At 32.2% G+C, this 16,251-nt stretch overlaps 1 protein-coding gene across 1 annotated transcript in view; it reads right to left on the bottom strand.

Annotated features, from left to right (window-relative positions):
• LOC135126637 (acetylcholine receptor subunit beta-like 2) overlaps positions 1 to 7,329 on the bottom strand; it is a 74,944-nt gene extending 67,615 nt beyond the window's left edge. The window contains exons 1-4 of the mRNA XM_064052675.1: positions 7,221 to 7,329; positions 4,700 to 4,896; positions 4,535 to 4,644; positions 4,299 to 4,479 (exon numbers count right to left, since the gene is read on the bottom strand). Of these exons, the coding sequence (XP_063908745.1) occupies positions 4,299 to 4,479; positions 4,535 to 4,644; positions 4,700 to 4,896; positions 7,221 to 7,278 (546 nt within the window). The 5' untranslated portion in view covers positions 7,279 to 7,329. The remainder of the gene's footprint in view (positions 1 to 4,298; positions 4,480 to 4,534; positions 4,645 to 4,699; positions 4,897 to 7,220) is intronic.
• Between the last annotated feature and the right edge of the window lie 8,922 nt (positions 7,330 to 16,251).

Below are 16,251 nucleotides of genomic sequence, written 5' to 3'. Positions count from 1 at the left end.
AAAACATTATTCTCCGGAAGCTGAATAAGTTGAAAGATGGGAAATGTCACGGTCCCGATAGTATAAGAGTAACCCTATTTAAAAGATGTGCACATTTTTTCGCTAAGCCTCTGAGTATCCTCTTCAGTCGCTCCTTTAATTCAGGTTTCATCAGATTAGATGCCTTTGTTAGATCAGTTTATAAAAAAGGGGATCAATTTGACCAGGGAATTATCGTCTGATCAATCTCACGTCCATGGTTGTAAAATTAATGGAATCTATTATATATGACAACATACTAGCATTTTAATTAGAACACCATACAATACCTTCACAACAGCATGGGTTCATTCCTGGAAAGTTAGTTGTCAGTAACCTCCTCTGTTGTCTTTTGAAACGGGCTCCGGCAAAACACGCATGTTGTCTCTGCTCGTACGCCGTAATAATATATAATAATAATAACAGTAATATTTGAAGTTTAACAGATTTATCTTGTTGCATCCAGTTTCAGTATGCTCGCCGTGTCAAAAAGCACAAAAAAAGGTTACAATACTTAAAAGTGTTTTATATTTTATGACAATGGAATGACATTGACGTCCAAAATTTTATGGTCGTGACTGTAGGCTAGTCAAACCAAATGTTTTTTTTATTAAGTAACTAATAACGTACGTCAACACAATACATAAGTCCTGGTATAGTCGACGAGAAAAAAATTATATTGGTGGCCAGTAATTTTACCTTTTAGGTTGTCAGCCTGTTAGTCGTCATCAAAGTTGACATTCGAATTTTAAACCTACACAGCTAAGAATTATTTCCCCGTCAACAGTTTGGGTCAATCATAATTATTGCCAGTAATCACCGTAAGTTATGATTGAGCAATGTAACAATGAGTCTGTAAGCAATATCTTTCCTTTTGCGGTCTTGAAAACAATCTTAACAACGTTAAATTCAACGTGATGAGATATGTCAAAATATCAAGTGACGGAATAGTTACTAAAATAAATTTCTAAAATCTACGTTTATATTTCAAATTCTATAGTTACATTGTGGATATTTACGAAGGTGAACTGCCAAGTAGTTCTTTTCATTGCGCGTCGACTATATTTTAGAAACATGTTTATCCGAAGCAATTCAGAACAAAATTCAAAAAAATGAGAATTCGGCCAGAGAGTGATATTATATCAGAAATTAGTCGTCTTGAAAGTAAGGATTGCAAAATTGCAGAGCGATAAAACATTACACACATAAATGTTTCCGACTCAATTCAGTATTAGAAAACCGAAAATTCGACCTCATTTGTGATATAGGTATCAGAAGTTAATCGTCCTGAAAGTAACAAGTGCATTTGCGCAGTATCATAAAACTTTATAAAAATATTGTCGAAGCAATTCAGAAGAAAAAATTAAAAGAGTGAGAATTTTCCCTCTCTTGTTTGGAATTCCAGAAAATGGTATCTCAGAAATTAGCCATCCTGAAAGCAATGACCGCATAATCACAGCGTGATACAACTCTATACAAAAAATGTTCCCGAGACAACACGGAACATAATACTAAAAAATTACGGATGAAACCCCGTCTGTTTTGGAGATCCAGTGGAAATTCCGAATTGATTTCTTCTCAATTTTTCAATATTTTGTACTGAATTGCCTCGGAAATGATTATGCACTTTCAGGGGGACTAATTTCTGATATTCGATACTCTTTAATAATTTTGTCATGAATAGCCTCGAGAATACTTGGGCAAAGTTTGATGTTGCTGCAATTATGCAGTCAATTTCAGGACGACTAATATCTGATATTTCACACTCTTTAACATAAAATCAATGATAGCGAATTCTCAATTTTTTAATATTTTGTCTTGAATTGCCTCGAGAACATATGTGCAAAGTTTCATGATGCTGCGATTATGCAGACGTTAATTTCAGGATGATCAATTTCTGATATTCCACTCTCTTCAACTCCAAAACAAAAGAGAGCGAATTATCAATTTTTTAAAATTTTATCTTGAATTGCCTCGAAAATGCTTGTGCAAACTTTCATGATGTTTCGGGTATGCAGGATTGTTTTCTAATTAGAGACTAATTCGGAAACAGCACACTCTAGATCTCCAAAACAAGAGAGCGCGGATTTATAGATTTTTAATATATTGTTCTTAGTTAAGTCAGCAGCGTTTTTGTAAAGTTTGGTGAGGCTGCTAATATGCAGCCAGTGTTTTCTAAAAAACGAAGTATGGAATTACCTCCTTCTAGATCTGCTGAACTACAGACTCTAGAATTTGAATTGTTTTTATATTTTGCTTGAAGTTTTGTGGTGTTGTCAGAATGTAGTTATTGTCGAAATCTGGTAATACCGACAATAGATTTCAATAAATTCTTCTTATTCCTCTGAAAATCGCAGAATTTGCGTTTATTGCAGATGTTTTGTTTTAAATTAATTATCGGGCGCAAGGTACTTGCTATACACAGATAGTACACATTATAGTGTTAACACAAGCCGGGCTGAATTTGTAGTAAGTATACTGCCTTCTGACAACAATCGATCCGGTTGTTACATTCATGTCTAATGTAAAATGGGTACAGACGCCAGACATACAGTCCGACAGACGGAATCGGGAGACTACTTTTTTCGTACTCTAGGCGTAATGAAACGAGAAAAATTTAAGTGGCCATTCGTCCGATGGACTTGATTACTATACTTACTTACGCTCAGGAAGTAAAAAGAGACAAATAAATACAATCTCTAGTTAAAATTTAAATTGTAAAGTGGTTTTGCGAAATATTTCAGGGTGGCGGGTTTTTTTTTGCCGGTCAGTGTATAACATTCTTTTTTCCATATATCATGGATTTATATTAGCAATAGTCGACCCTAGAATATTACAAACATATTTCTTTAAATTACAAGACATAATTTTTTTTTTTTTTTAATAATAATGAAAAAACTTTCAGAGTTTAAATAATGTATTCGTAGTCACTGCTACACGTGTTTCGGTACACAGTACCGTCTTCAGGCAGAAGAGAAACTGGGGTTTTACAGAGCTACTCCTGAATTTATACCTGATTTAACAATAGTGTTTACAAATTTATGTTAAGTAAGGGAGATTTGTTTATTTAGGTTTGGTCGTTCATTAGTGTATTAAATCTATTGTACCTATTTATTTCCAGACATTCTAACGCGTTTAATTTTGCGCCTTTATTTTCTATGTGTAAAATTTTGAATTCGTCGTTGAAATTATGCTGTTCTTGGATAAGATGGTTCGCGTACGTAGAATTTGATTTTTTATTGACATATGCTGATTTATGTTCTTTTATCCTTTCCTCAAATTTTCTCCCTGTTTGTCCGATGTATACTAAGGGGCAGTCACTACAACTTGGCATGTAAACTCCAGAATTCGATTTCTTAGGTGACTTGTCTTTACTATTGTTACAAGATCAGTTGAATATACAACCTTTTGTTACATTTTATTTGCGTAAATCCTGTCATATAGACTATAACTTTTTCGCATCACAACGTACTCGTAACAAAAAGCCTCAGAATCGTCAGACTACAAAAACATCTTGTAGAAGTTGTATACAGATTGTTTTGTCGATCTTTGGTTGGGTATCACAGCGCCTTTTTGTAATCAGATTTGTGTATTGTGCAAAAACACGAAATTGTAACAAATTAGTATTTGGATTATTCACACACGTAAATTTAGTAATAGTTTTCTTTATAATTGCACAAAAATGTATGACAAAGATATGGTTAAATGCAGAACTATGTACTCTGTCAAACGATTCAAAAAGAACTTACACTATTTGATAGATACTGTTCTATATATGTATATTAGAGGAGTATTTTACTAGGTAACCATGTATTGCGAATTTGTTATATTTTCTTCTTGTGTATATTTTATATATGTATTTATATACTTGTGCCTTAATACAGTTATTTTTATTATTATTTTTATAATTTTTCTGGAAATGCAGCAAGTGAATAGTGCGTAAACAAAGTAATATTAATTTTTTAGCTGTAAGCTTACAAAGAGTAAGAAAAGCGGAGGCGCCGAGAAATTTAGTTTAGTTACACAAATTAAATTATTTATTAAATAGTAGGTTTCATGTAACACATAGTTGAAAAAATGATTTTATTATCAAAATTATGCAGAATGTTAGAAATATTTAATATTACACCGGTATGGATTTCTATAATTAATTAAGGATATTATATATATTATATATTAATAAAACAATAAAACAAACATGGTCATTTTGTCTTAAAACTAATTCTACATATCCTACATACTTAATCAAATAGTAGACATTATATCTTGCCAATACTCACTTGAAGGCCATTGTAAGTCCACGAACCAAATTTCATTAAGCAACTTTGCTCGTCGAAAGGAAAATATTGCACGTTTATTTCACAAGAAGATTTATATATAGACGGTGGTTTCCAAATTACTTCTCCAGTATAAGACAGAGTGGCTTTAGTCATCAATGTGACTTCGTAATTGCCATCCGCACTACAACATTTGCTGATAGTTGGGAAGAAACCTCAGATCCATCAAATCCACTTACTTATTAAACAGCACTATGTCAGGTAACCAAATGTGCTCGGAAGGCACGTATAACATTTCCACGCCGCCGTATTCTTCAGGGTCCCATTTCAGTTTATAATCAAACCATCTCTAGATTGACAGCTTAATAAGAAATGGCTTTAAGTCAAATATTTGAATTTTATACCTGTACAACCCACAGATTTGTTGTCATAACTTGATTTTTTAGATTCATTTCAATTAGTTGAGAGAGTTTTAAACCGAGCCAAACTGTTAAAGTTTGAGTATGATTTTCTACGGGTCTTATTAGTCGATTGTAATTACTAAGGAGATCGTCATAAAGGCGCTTAGCATCAGGGTTGGCTTTAGCATTTTTCAGAACATCTAGAAATTTAGGTTGATGTAGTAAAATAGCACATAAGTAATTTGTATGCTGTCAGTATTTTAATAATCTTGACGGTGGTATTTTTTTGTTTTTATACATATGTAATGATCTGAATTTGCTGTCAAATTTCTTATTAAAAAAATCATAGCTGTTGCCACCAAAATTATAACCAAAGAGACATTATTGTAATTAAAATTGTCATAAACTGCTTGCGAAAATACAAAAATAAGAATTGTTGGTTTCCGTTATTATAAAAAAAAAATGCTATTATCAAACAGTAATAAGTAATAAGTTTCTACGTTTGACTCAAGTAAATTTAGTATTGTTGATTCATCCAGAAACTATGTAATGACCATTTAAACATAGTGCCAGTGTCAGGATTGTACGGTGTAGTACAATGGTACAATGGAGTACTAGTTGTAATACGAAATAAGTAGATTATAAAGAAATAATGTTTTTTATACGATAAAATATATTTAACCAGTTAAAGAAGTCTTCTCATGAGCAGAAAATACATGCAATACTAAAAACCTGGTTAAGAGTGTTACGTCAACAGTTTTTGTTTTTTTTTTTCGTTTGTCACATCGATTCTTGTCATCGTCATTTCGATGTTAAACCAAGGTTGACATCGAAATGACAACTGTCTCGAACACGATGACAAACACTACGACATACGAAAAAAAAAACAATAAAATACGACAAAGCCCTCTTGACCAGATTTTTAATTGGACACCCGTTAAAATTGGTAACTTTAGTAGAAAAAAATATTAGATTATTCAACTTTTGGTGTAACTTATAGATTTGGTATGTTGAAAATTATACTGTGCGGTGAATTCAATTTGATTCATATGACCTTTACATAATATGCATCCAAATAACTGGGATACTGGGATACTGGACTTCTAATTATAATATTTTACAGCCATTTGTAAAGGAAACGTTTGTAAAATCTCTAAATTTTAATTTATTTTGCATTTTACTGAAGGACTGAATATAAAACATACTACATTAACATGTGTAATTTCTTATTCTGTGAGCTAATGACATTTATTAAAAACATAAATTTTAAACATTGAACATATTGCAGATTTGTTTTTTTTTTTGTGATTAATGCAACTAGAATTCACTTTAAACAGTAACGTATCAACAAAATATTCATATCAGTAACTCAAAGCAATCACACAAAATGTCTGGATGTGTATATTTATTATTGGTGAATTTGGAAATAACGTATTTTTAAAAAATTTAGAAGTAAATAAGCAATCCTTTTTGATAGCATCTTACGTATTATATAAATTACAAAACTTTTATAAAATTGTTGAATTTTATTCAGTATGATAGACGTAATCACGGAACCGTGGGAAGAATAAAATTAAAAAAAAATACTATGAACAGTTCTCAGTAATTAATTGTCAGTTTAATTTACTTCCCTTCTTTATTAAAGTCGTAATGTTATAAAATATTATAGAGTAGACGAGGAAATTATTGAATTATGTATTTTTTTTTTCTTTTTGTAAATTGATTTATTATTAAATTTTAAGAGGAAAGAAAATTATTTGCAAGTATTTTTCATGTAACCTATCATTTTGTCGTTTCACTTGAAACTATTTAATAGCAATATGTATTATGATTTATTTTTAAAATGTCACTGACCATTTAAACATTTTATCAATAGAAGATTAACATTCGCCGTACGAAAATCGAGTCAAAAGTGACCCAGAATTGATATTTTTCTTAATAACTTTTTAACAACAATTTTTGCAGGATTAAGCTCTCAATATGCTGGCTACGTTTATTTTAACCCATGTTTATACAAATTGTCTGTATTTTTTTTTAAATTATTTTCGATTTAGTAAAAAATGTTTTGGTGTGATTCCTGCAAAATATATATTTATGCCGACCACTCAGTTGTGGAGCAAATAAAAGTAATAAAACGTGTATCATTTGTCGCAAGGATGAAGATAGAAAACAAGAAAACATTAATTAGTAACATGAAATTCGCCTTTTTACCTTTCAGGTGGCGGAAATAAATCGGAATCTGAATTTCTAAATGTTACAAACATTTGTAACAATGTCAAGAGTAACATTTCCTTAGATCTCTTCGTAGTACTGTTACTGATACTTACAGAATCGCTAGGACCATGTGACTGAATTAGTCACGTGACAAAACAAGCGTCAAAATGCAATTCAAATGTACGTGGTTATAATCCTGTGTTGTTGATTAGCACAATTCTAATTGACTTTAATTTTGTAATTTTATTACTCGTATGTAGTTACTTTTTGTGATGGCAACCAATAAACTATGTAAAAATTTTCTACTCACTCCAGGAAATTAAAAACACAATAACACATGCAAAAAATCTAAACTTTGCAAAATTCATCACTCATTAATTAGTCAATAAGCTGAGCACTGCTTTACTCTCACATTTCTGCACGAGGCTGAAGCTGAATGTACCAACCTGTAACCTGGAAATCAATTGAGCGCACCTACAGCGCATGGACTTATAAATAAATGATAATGGAAACTCCTTGCAAGTTTATAACTTGCCAACAAGTCTTCGAAGTTGTAAAATTACCGTTTGAATCAAGGGAAGGTATTTTTTTTAATTATAGTTGGCGAAATCTTAATTACAATTGGTGGTGATAATTACGGAGCAAGCTGCTACAAATTAGAAATTTGTTGAAACAAGGTAACAGCTCCAGTGGGACGTAATTATTTTCGAACTTATAATTAGAAATCATTGCAACAAACATTACAATTGCCTGGACGTAAAAAGGCATACAATTTTTTGATAGAAAGAACTTGTCCCCTGCATACATTGTATTTATTTAAATAACGAATATAACTGGTGTTCAATTGAAAAATCACTTAGAGAAGGCGTTGGAATTTCATTTGACACAAACGGCAGAAACATAACCTGTTATATGCTATATCTTATACATTTAAATGAGCAAAGTTTGTATATATATATATATAATTGGTTTCTCGAAAACGGCTCTAACGATTTCGATGAAATTTACAGGTTGGGTTTTTTTTTTGGGTCAAGAAATCGATTGAATATAGTTTTAACTTCTGAAAATTACAGGTTCATACATTTTCAGCAGTTTTCAGGCAGTGAATTATATTTGTTGCTAGGCAACATCAGATGGCACTACACGAACACAAGATTGTTTTATAAGAGAAGTTTGGGTAACAGTCTGACAGTACGTTTGACGTACCTTTTTATCTTCAATTGTACGTACCGAAACATGCTCCACTGTATAGAGGACGTTAAAATTCACCTTCTGAGGTGAGAAAATTTACGGAAAACTAAACAGTGAGCTGATAAAAGCCATACGAAAGTGCGTTGAATTCATTAATTTCAGAGGTTCCACGGTCGGAGTCATCTGATCATTTTCCGGGTTGGGCCCGTGTTATTTGAGTTTTTGGGCTCAACGTTTCGCACACTTTCGTAAGTGGCATCTTTGGGAGCAGGGTTGAGATTGAGAAATTAGGAATAACGCAAAAGAGCACGGTAACTCAGTATGTTAACCACACCAAAGGTGAAACTCTTCTGGCAGTAAGGATGTGGTTGTGACCTTTTTCTAGAGACGAGAGAGAGAGAGAACTAGGAAAAAAAAAGAACGACAGAGAGAGAACTTGGGTAATAAATGGGCTGTAGGTAAGTTGTCTCCCAGTGGTCAAGGTGACAAAAAGGGTATAGGTAAATTCTCTCCCGGTTACGCAGGTTGCACACGGATTAAGGCTAATGGGCGGCTCCGTCGAGACTGTGGAATAATATAGAAGAATGTACTTCACCAAAAAAAAAACTGTTTTTATTGAAAAGAATTAGTACATGTAACATCCACGCCACAAATAAGTTATGCGCATGTCCAAATTACACTTTTTTGTATAACATTTATAATTAATTTACAAATACATATAATTATGTATTTATCTACAACCTAAGCCAATAAAAAAATATGTGTATACATTTATCTACAAAAATATCACATTGGTACAATAAGAGCAAAAAATATGTTTTTTTGTATAACATTTACAATTAATTCACAAGTAGGGGAACCAGGGGCTTGTTGTAACAGGGGTAACAAACAAATAATCGAAACGTGTTTTTAGATCTCGTTTTTACGAACATTCTTGATTTGCAAGTTTCATCCGCAGTCGATCCTATTTTTGCTGAAAGTTATCATCATATTCCTTATTCGTGGTCCATTTTTTATATTCCGTCTTCAAAAAAACTATCTTCACAAGCCAATGTATTTGATTTTGCTAATGGTGATTTTCAACAGTTAAATTACTTTTTAGCCTCTGTTAATTGGGTCAATTTTTTTTCTGGTCTTGAATTAGATGATATGGTTACTGCTTTTTATAATGTTGTTTTTTTTTGGAATGGACACATATATTCCTAAGAAAAGGGTACATTATTTTTCATCAACTTATCCCCGATGGTTTAATAAAGAGTTAAAAGATTTGTGTCGCCTTAAGAAAATTGCCCATTCAGTCTATAAGAAATCTGGCAGATATGATGACTATGAATATTTTTAAATCTTAAGGTCCCAATGTAAAGAACTTAACGAAAATCTATATAATTCCTACCTTTCTAAAGTCAGCGACAGCATTACAAATAATCCACAGTTCTTCTGGAAATTCATTAATGATAGGAAAAAAAGTAGTGGTATTCCTTGTAAAATGCAATATTTCCAGAAGTTTGCCAAAACTGGCACTGAAATTTCCAATTTGTTTGCGGAGTTTTTTTCCCTCGGTCTACGTAGAAGACGCCAACAATGATTTTGATCAAGAATTTGATGGTATACATGAAGTAGCTGATTCTGGACTGAAAGTTGAGTTATCAGAAGTTTTTGAAAATATCGTTCGTCTTAAACATTCTTTCCATCCTGGAGCTGATGGCATTCCAAACGTTCTGCTGAAGAACTGCATTTACACAATTACAATGCCCTTGTGTGAACTTTTCAAAGTGTCTTTGTCTCAGGGTAAATTTCCTAAGGCCTGGAAAAATAGTTACGTTACACCTATTTTTAAATCTGGGGATCGTAATAAGATCGACAATTACAGAGGTGTTTGCAATCAGTCTACCATTCCTAAAATATTTGATTCCATTGTAGCCAAACAATTGGAATGGATTTCTTCTTCTATCATCATCTCAACTAATAATCAGATCATAGACAACGATGTCATTTCATTTTTTCAAAGGAATAGACGTCCAGGTGTTACAACAGATTTTAATCTGGAACCAACTACTGAAAATGAGGTAGAAAATGTCATAAGTAATATTCGATCTAATGCAGCTGGTGTAGACAACATAAATTTAAAAATGCTCAAAATTGTACTACCCTACTGTAAAACAGCTTTAGTACACATTATCAATCATTCTTTTATAACAGGCACGTTCCCCGATCAGTGGAAATTATCTACGGTTATTCCTCTTCCCAAAAAACCAAATGCATCTTCACTAGTAGATCTTCGTCCTATTAGTATCCTCCCAATTTTGTCTAAAGTTATAGAAACCATAGTCAAGCGTCGACTTACTGATTATATAAAAAATTATCATATAATTCCATCCATACAATCTGGTTTTCGACCTCATCATAGCACAAATACCGCACTTTTAAAAATTATTACCGATTGTGTCCAAGCTATGGACACAGGGGAAGTTACAGCACTTATCACATTAGATTACAGCAAGGCATTTGATAGAATTAATCATAATTTGCTTTTAGCTAAACTGAAATATTATGGATGTTCAGATCTAGCTATTCTATGGTTTCAAAACTATTTGAAGGACAGGAAGCAAGTGGTGAAAATTGGTAATTCAGTTTCTGAAAAACAAGACATAACAGAAGGAGTACCCCAAGGAAGTGTGTTAGGTCCTACATTATTCGTCTTATTTATTGCAGATATCATCTGGTGGCGTTTACCAGGTCTAAAGTTTCATTTTTATGCTGATGATACCCAGATCTATACATCATTTAATTTGCATTCTGCTCTCTTAGGATCTACCATGATTAATAAACAACTGATGGCGATTAGCGAATGGAACAGAGCAAATGGATTGCTGCTGAACTTACAGAAGTGTGGAGGTAGTATAATAGGGTCAACAACAAATCGAAATGCTGTTCTACACAAAATCAAGAAATTGATCAAGATTGACGACCATATACTAGAGTTCAACGATTCAATTAAAAGTTTAGGTGTGTACATTGATTGCGAATTAAAATTTCAAAATCACGTTAATAGTGTTCTGGCTAAATGTTATGCTAAGTTTGGATATTTGTATCAATTTAAACAGTATTTGGATAGTAGTACTAAATGGAAACTGTGCAATACCCTAATGCTTACAAACTTTGATTATTGTTCTTCAGTTTATTATGCTCATTTAACTGTAGAATACAGTGGCGGCTGGTGGGTCAAAATTTCGGGTCGGCCAAATATTTTGAGTCTACACCTTGGTGTTATATATTTTCGTAATGTATGGCTGCTACTCATTAACCACTGACATTTTACGTGCCAGGATGTACAAAACATCTCAAATGTTTCGACCTGTTAAAATAATTTTTTATAGGAAATTGACAATGTTAGTTTGATTCCAAATACTATTAATCCTTAATTCTACTTGTTCTGCTTTATCATTAATTGAGAACCACCGAAAACATTATTTTTACTGAGTTCCGCGTCGACCGGCGGCTATACGGCTTGCCGACCCCGGACATCCACAATTAAATAATAATAATTAAATAATGACATGCAGTTAAAAAATATAAAAAAAGTAATAATAAAAGTACCAACTGTTAACTATCTTCATTTACATTTATTTTTTTTTAATGTATATGACAAATTGTCAAATAAATTAATTGAATAATTGAAAAATTAAAATGATTTAAAACTTTAAATTCGTTTCTGAAATATCTGAAAACGCTTAGATGCTAAAAATACAGAAAAAGCGCATTTATGTTGTAGCTAAGTTATGTACGAAAAATAAAATTTTAGATAATTTAATGTAATTTTTTTCGTTTATTATTCATACACAGAAAAATGTATTAAATCGACAATTATTATTAAAAAAAAATAGTATGCACTGAAGAACATCGAAGCCGTTATTGTTTTGTAATTTGGTTAGCTATCTTAAATATTAAGCGTTTTAAAAACTAAATTCGCGTTGCTGGGTACGGCGAAGGAGGATTTCGCCGGACCTGGCACAACATACGTTCCGCCAGGTCTTTGTCTACTACAGCGTACTAGACAAAGAGAACGATGAAACCGTAAGCTGCTACGAAGTCGAAACATCGAGTATAATGCATTCCTGGGTACGGCTTGCCGAAATCTCGCCGGCAAAGCGTGTTTATCAGCATTTAAAATTAGCAACAAATGCTTTATTTTGTACCTACAATATAATAAAATATGTTTTTAATATATATGATCTATCCTAACGTACATTCAAACTTTATTTCTTTTTTTATTTTCTAATTTCAACGCTTACTACGTATTTTAAAATGACTGGTACGGCGTGGCCGACCCTGCCGCCCCTGACCAGCCGCCCCTGGTAGAATACAAAAACAAAATCCAAGTGTTTCAAAATACATGCTTACGGTACAGTTATAATTTGCCTTTACGTGAACATGTTACACCATTGTATTACAAGCTTGGTATGATTAAATATAGTGAGAGGATAATGTTAGCAATTACTAAATTAGTGTATAATGTTTACAAAATGTGTGAACCTTTGTATTTAGTAACGTACTTTGTCAAACGTCAATATACAACACATTTAACTCTAAGAAATAAAGAACCATATGAAATACCGTACCACAAGCATGAAAAATTTAAGTGTTGTTTTGCATATATATGTGTGAAAATTTTAAATGAATACGATACTTTGTTTAGATGTAGCACTAGGTTTGATTGTGTTAAGAGTCAGATTATACGAAAATCACTGGAGAAATATCGCGATGTACATTAGGAAAACCTCTTTATCAATAATAAATCTCTTTGTCAACAATAAATTGAAGTACCAGGACATACTTATGTTAAGTAACTTAATTTATTTTAGTTATATAGTTAATAGGGAACGTTGAAAAACGCTTTGCGAATCGTTGCCCTTTTAGATGTTGTACACTGTACTTGTCTAATAAAACCATGTTTATGTTTATGTTTATCTCCATCAAACAACATGGTTTCCGCAAACAAAGATCTACTTGTACTAATTTAATGGAATATTATTGTTATTTAAATGAAGCTTTTGATAAAAAACTACAAGTGGATTCCGTGTATACTGATTTTTCAAAAGCCTTTGATAAGGTAAATCATAGGTTATTATTCTGTAAATTGCGTCACTTAGGGTTTAACAATAATACCGTTAAATGGTTAACATCATTCCTGTCGGAAAGATCACAGCAAGTTAGGATTGGTAGTTACATGTCGTCTCCTTATTTGGTTCCATCAGGCGTACCTCAAGGGTCGCACTGTGGACCAATTTTGTTTTTACTGTTCATTAACGATTTAATGCGTGGCTTTCGTTACTCCAATTTTCTGTTGTATGCGGACGATTTGAAGGTATTTAAAACTGTTAGTTCCGTGAAAGATGCACTTGAATTACAATCAGATCTTAATATATTATACGATTGGACAGAAAACAACTTATTGCCTTTAAATGTTAACAAGTGTTTTATTATATCATTTCTTAATATCAAACTGAGGGTGAACTTTGACTATTATTTGGGTAATTCTATCTTGTCTCGTGTTGAGGAAGTCAAAGATTTAGGTGTGGTTTTCGATTCTAGATTAACATTTAAGAATCATTATTATTTTATTTTTAATAAATCAATACGGACTCTTGGGCTCATTTGGAGGCATTGTCAACATTTTTCGATTTCGACCCTTAAAATATTATACTTTTCTCTTGTTCCATCTCACCTAGTTTATTGTTCTTCCATATGGTATCCTAATTATAAAACAGATTGTGATTTATTGGAAAGAGTACAGAAAAAATTCCTTCGCTTATTAGAGTTTAAACTTGGTCGAACTCATATACAAGGTAATTACACTTGGGTAATGTGTAATTTTCATATTAATTCACTCGAAACTCATCGCATAATTTCCGATATTTCATTTCTTCGAGGACTTATTAATGGTGAGATAGACAATGCCTGCTTACTAGAAAAACTATCTTTCATTGTGTTGCCTGCTGATAGCAGATTGACTCGCAGTCAACTGATTTTCAGAATTCCTTTGTCGATAACAAAAAGATCGCAAAACCATCCAATTAGACGAATGATGAACACAGCCAACACACTCGCAGAAGACCAGAGGTTCAACATATTTAATATTAATAAAACTGCGTTTAAGAATTTGATCAGGAATCTAAGCTATTTTGTAAATTCTTAATTAATAATTTTTAATTTTATTTTGCACGTATTTATTTATTATTTAATATTTAGTATACATATTTAGTTTTATAAGTTTGTTTTTTGTATTATTAATAATCTAATTAATATTGTAATAGGGGTATCCCGTTAATAAATATTCTATTCTATTCTATTCTATTCTATTCTAAGTTGAAACACTAAATTTTTACCCAGAATTTAAACTCTTTAACGTCAGGTTTTTTACTGAATTTAATTCTTGCACCATAAGACATCATGTCATCACAACCACTGTTCCTTCAGCCAACGCAGCGAGTGGATGTGTGCACGTGTCTCGTTTTGGCCAAGTAATGTAAAATATTGCTTTAGTAAAATTTGGTTTTTCGTATCAGTTATTAATTAATTTAAAACGTTTAGTTTTGCATGTAGCTCAAAAATGACTCAGCTTTAATATTCCTTACACATTTTGACGCTAAGCCACATAATTTCGTCGAAATGTAATTAAATGTAGAAAATTGTACTACGGGGCATGTTGTAACAATACACTTGGGGCAAGTTGTAACATGTTTCAACTTATCCCAAATTCACTTCTACAAATCTCTTACCTAGCATACGAAAAGCGAGCCAAAATTTTGACCTATGCCATATATTGCTTTCCAGATATATTAAGAAAAAGGAAGATAAAACTCAAATCTTTAATGTTGACTCTTCTTCTAAAAGTTTAGTTCAGTTTTACTGAAAAAAAATTGTATATAATGAAGTGTTGTGCTGATTTTTGAAAAATAAAGTCTAAATATGTATCAACATCAGCTTTATTTTTACTGTTACTACCTGTCTCATGGCTGTTACAACTAGCCCCAACCACGGGGCAAGTTGTAACACTGCACTTTTTTTAAGAAAATGCCTGGTGTGAAGTGAAGATGAACAATTTTGACCTTTTGCCTGTTCAGTCCAATAGGGGAATAGTTAGAGTACCGATAGATACTTTTATAATGGTCAAACAGCTAATAGATATCAAATTATATTCGTTTTCCTAAAAACTGATACAACAAGCCCCTCGTTCCCCTACATGTATGTAGGTATTTATTTACAATCTAAGCAAATGAAGAAATAACATACATTTATTTATAAAAATATCATATTCGTGCACAGGTACATAATATGTATGCAAGAGTCAAAAATATTTTTTTTTATAACATTTACAATTAATTTGCAAGTACATAGCATATGGATTAGTCTACAATCTAAGGGGCCAATTCCAAGTTGGCCAGTTGTGCCGGCGCAAGTCACTGGTGCAGCGCAACTTTGTAATGCTGATTTGGGTATCAAATGTTGGTTGCTAGGGGTGACGGAATAAACAAATGTACTTGTGTCGAATTTTCCATTGCAATTTGCACCTTGGAGTTGCGGCACCTCTAGTAGGCAGTGCAAGTTGGCGCAATTTATCTCGAAAAATTGCGGTCGTCTCTCAAGTTTCAGCGGGTGTTGCTGTTAATTTATTCAAAAATTCTAGTAAAGGTGAGGATAAACGACGAAAAATTACCGAGAGAGCTAAGATGTCGTTGTTGCACCCTCGTTGCATTGATGGAAATTTTGAACTTGAATAATTCACGATAACTGTTGGCGCAAATCGGTCGCGCAAAGTGGTGAGTTGCGCCGGCCAACTTGGAATTGACCCCTTATTAGTCAACAAAGAAAATATATGTACACTTATTTAGAAAAACATCACTTGATACACAGGTACATATGTAAAAGTAAAAAATTTTGTTTTATTTACATCAATTTGAATTATATTTTAAAAAATAAACATTATAATCTCAAATTTTTCTAGGTTTATATTTATATGAAACAATTTTTATAAACTCCAACATTGTTATGTCATGTCTGCCTAAATTTTCAATTTTTTCTTCTAAGAAGGTAATTCTTTCTAGATATTTCTTATCATAAATGACTTTACTTTGATTTACACTTCTTTG

Source organism: Zophobas morio, unplaced genomic scaffold (genome assembly GCF_036711695.1).
Source record: "Zophobas morio isolate AGI-343-1 ecotype UQ-CSIRO unplaced genomic scaffold, CSIRO_AGI_Zmor_V1 ptg000011l, whole genome shotgun sequence".
Lineage (NCBI taxonomy): Eukaryota > Metazoa > Arthropoda > Insecta > Coleoptera > Tenebrionidae > Zophobas > Zophobas morio.
Note: the sequence above shows the minus strand (reverse complement) of the source record. Positions and strands in the feature narration are given on the sequence as shown.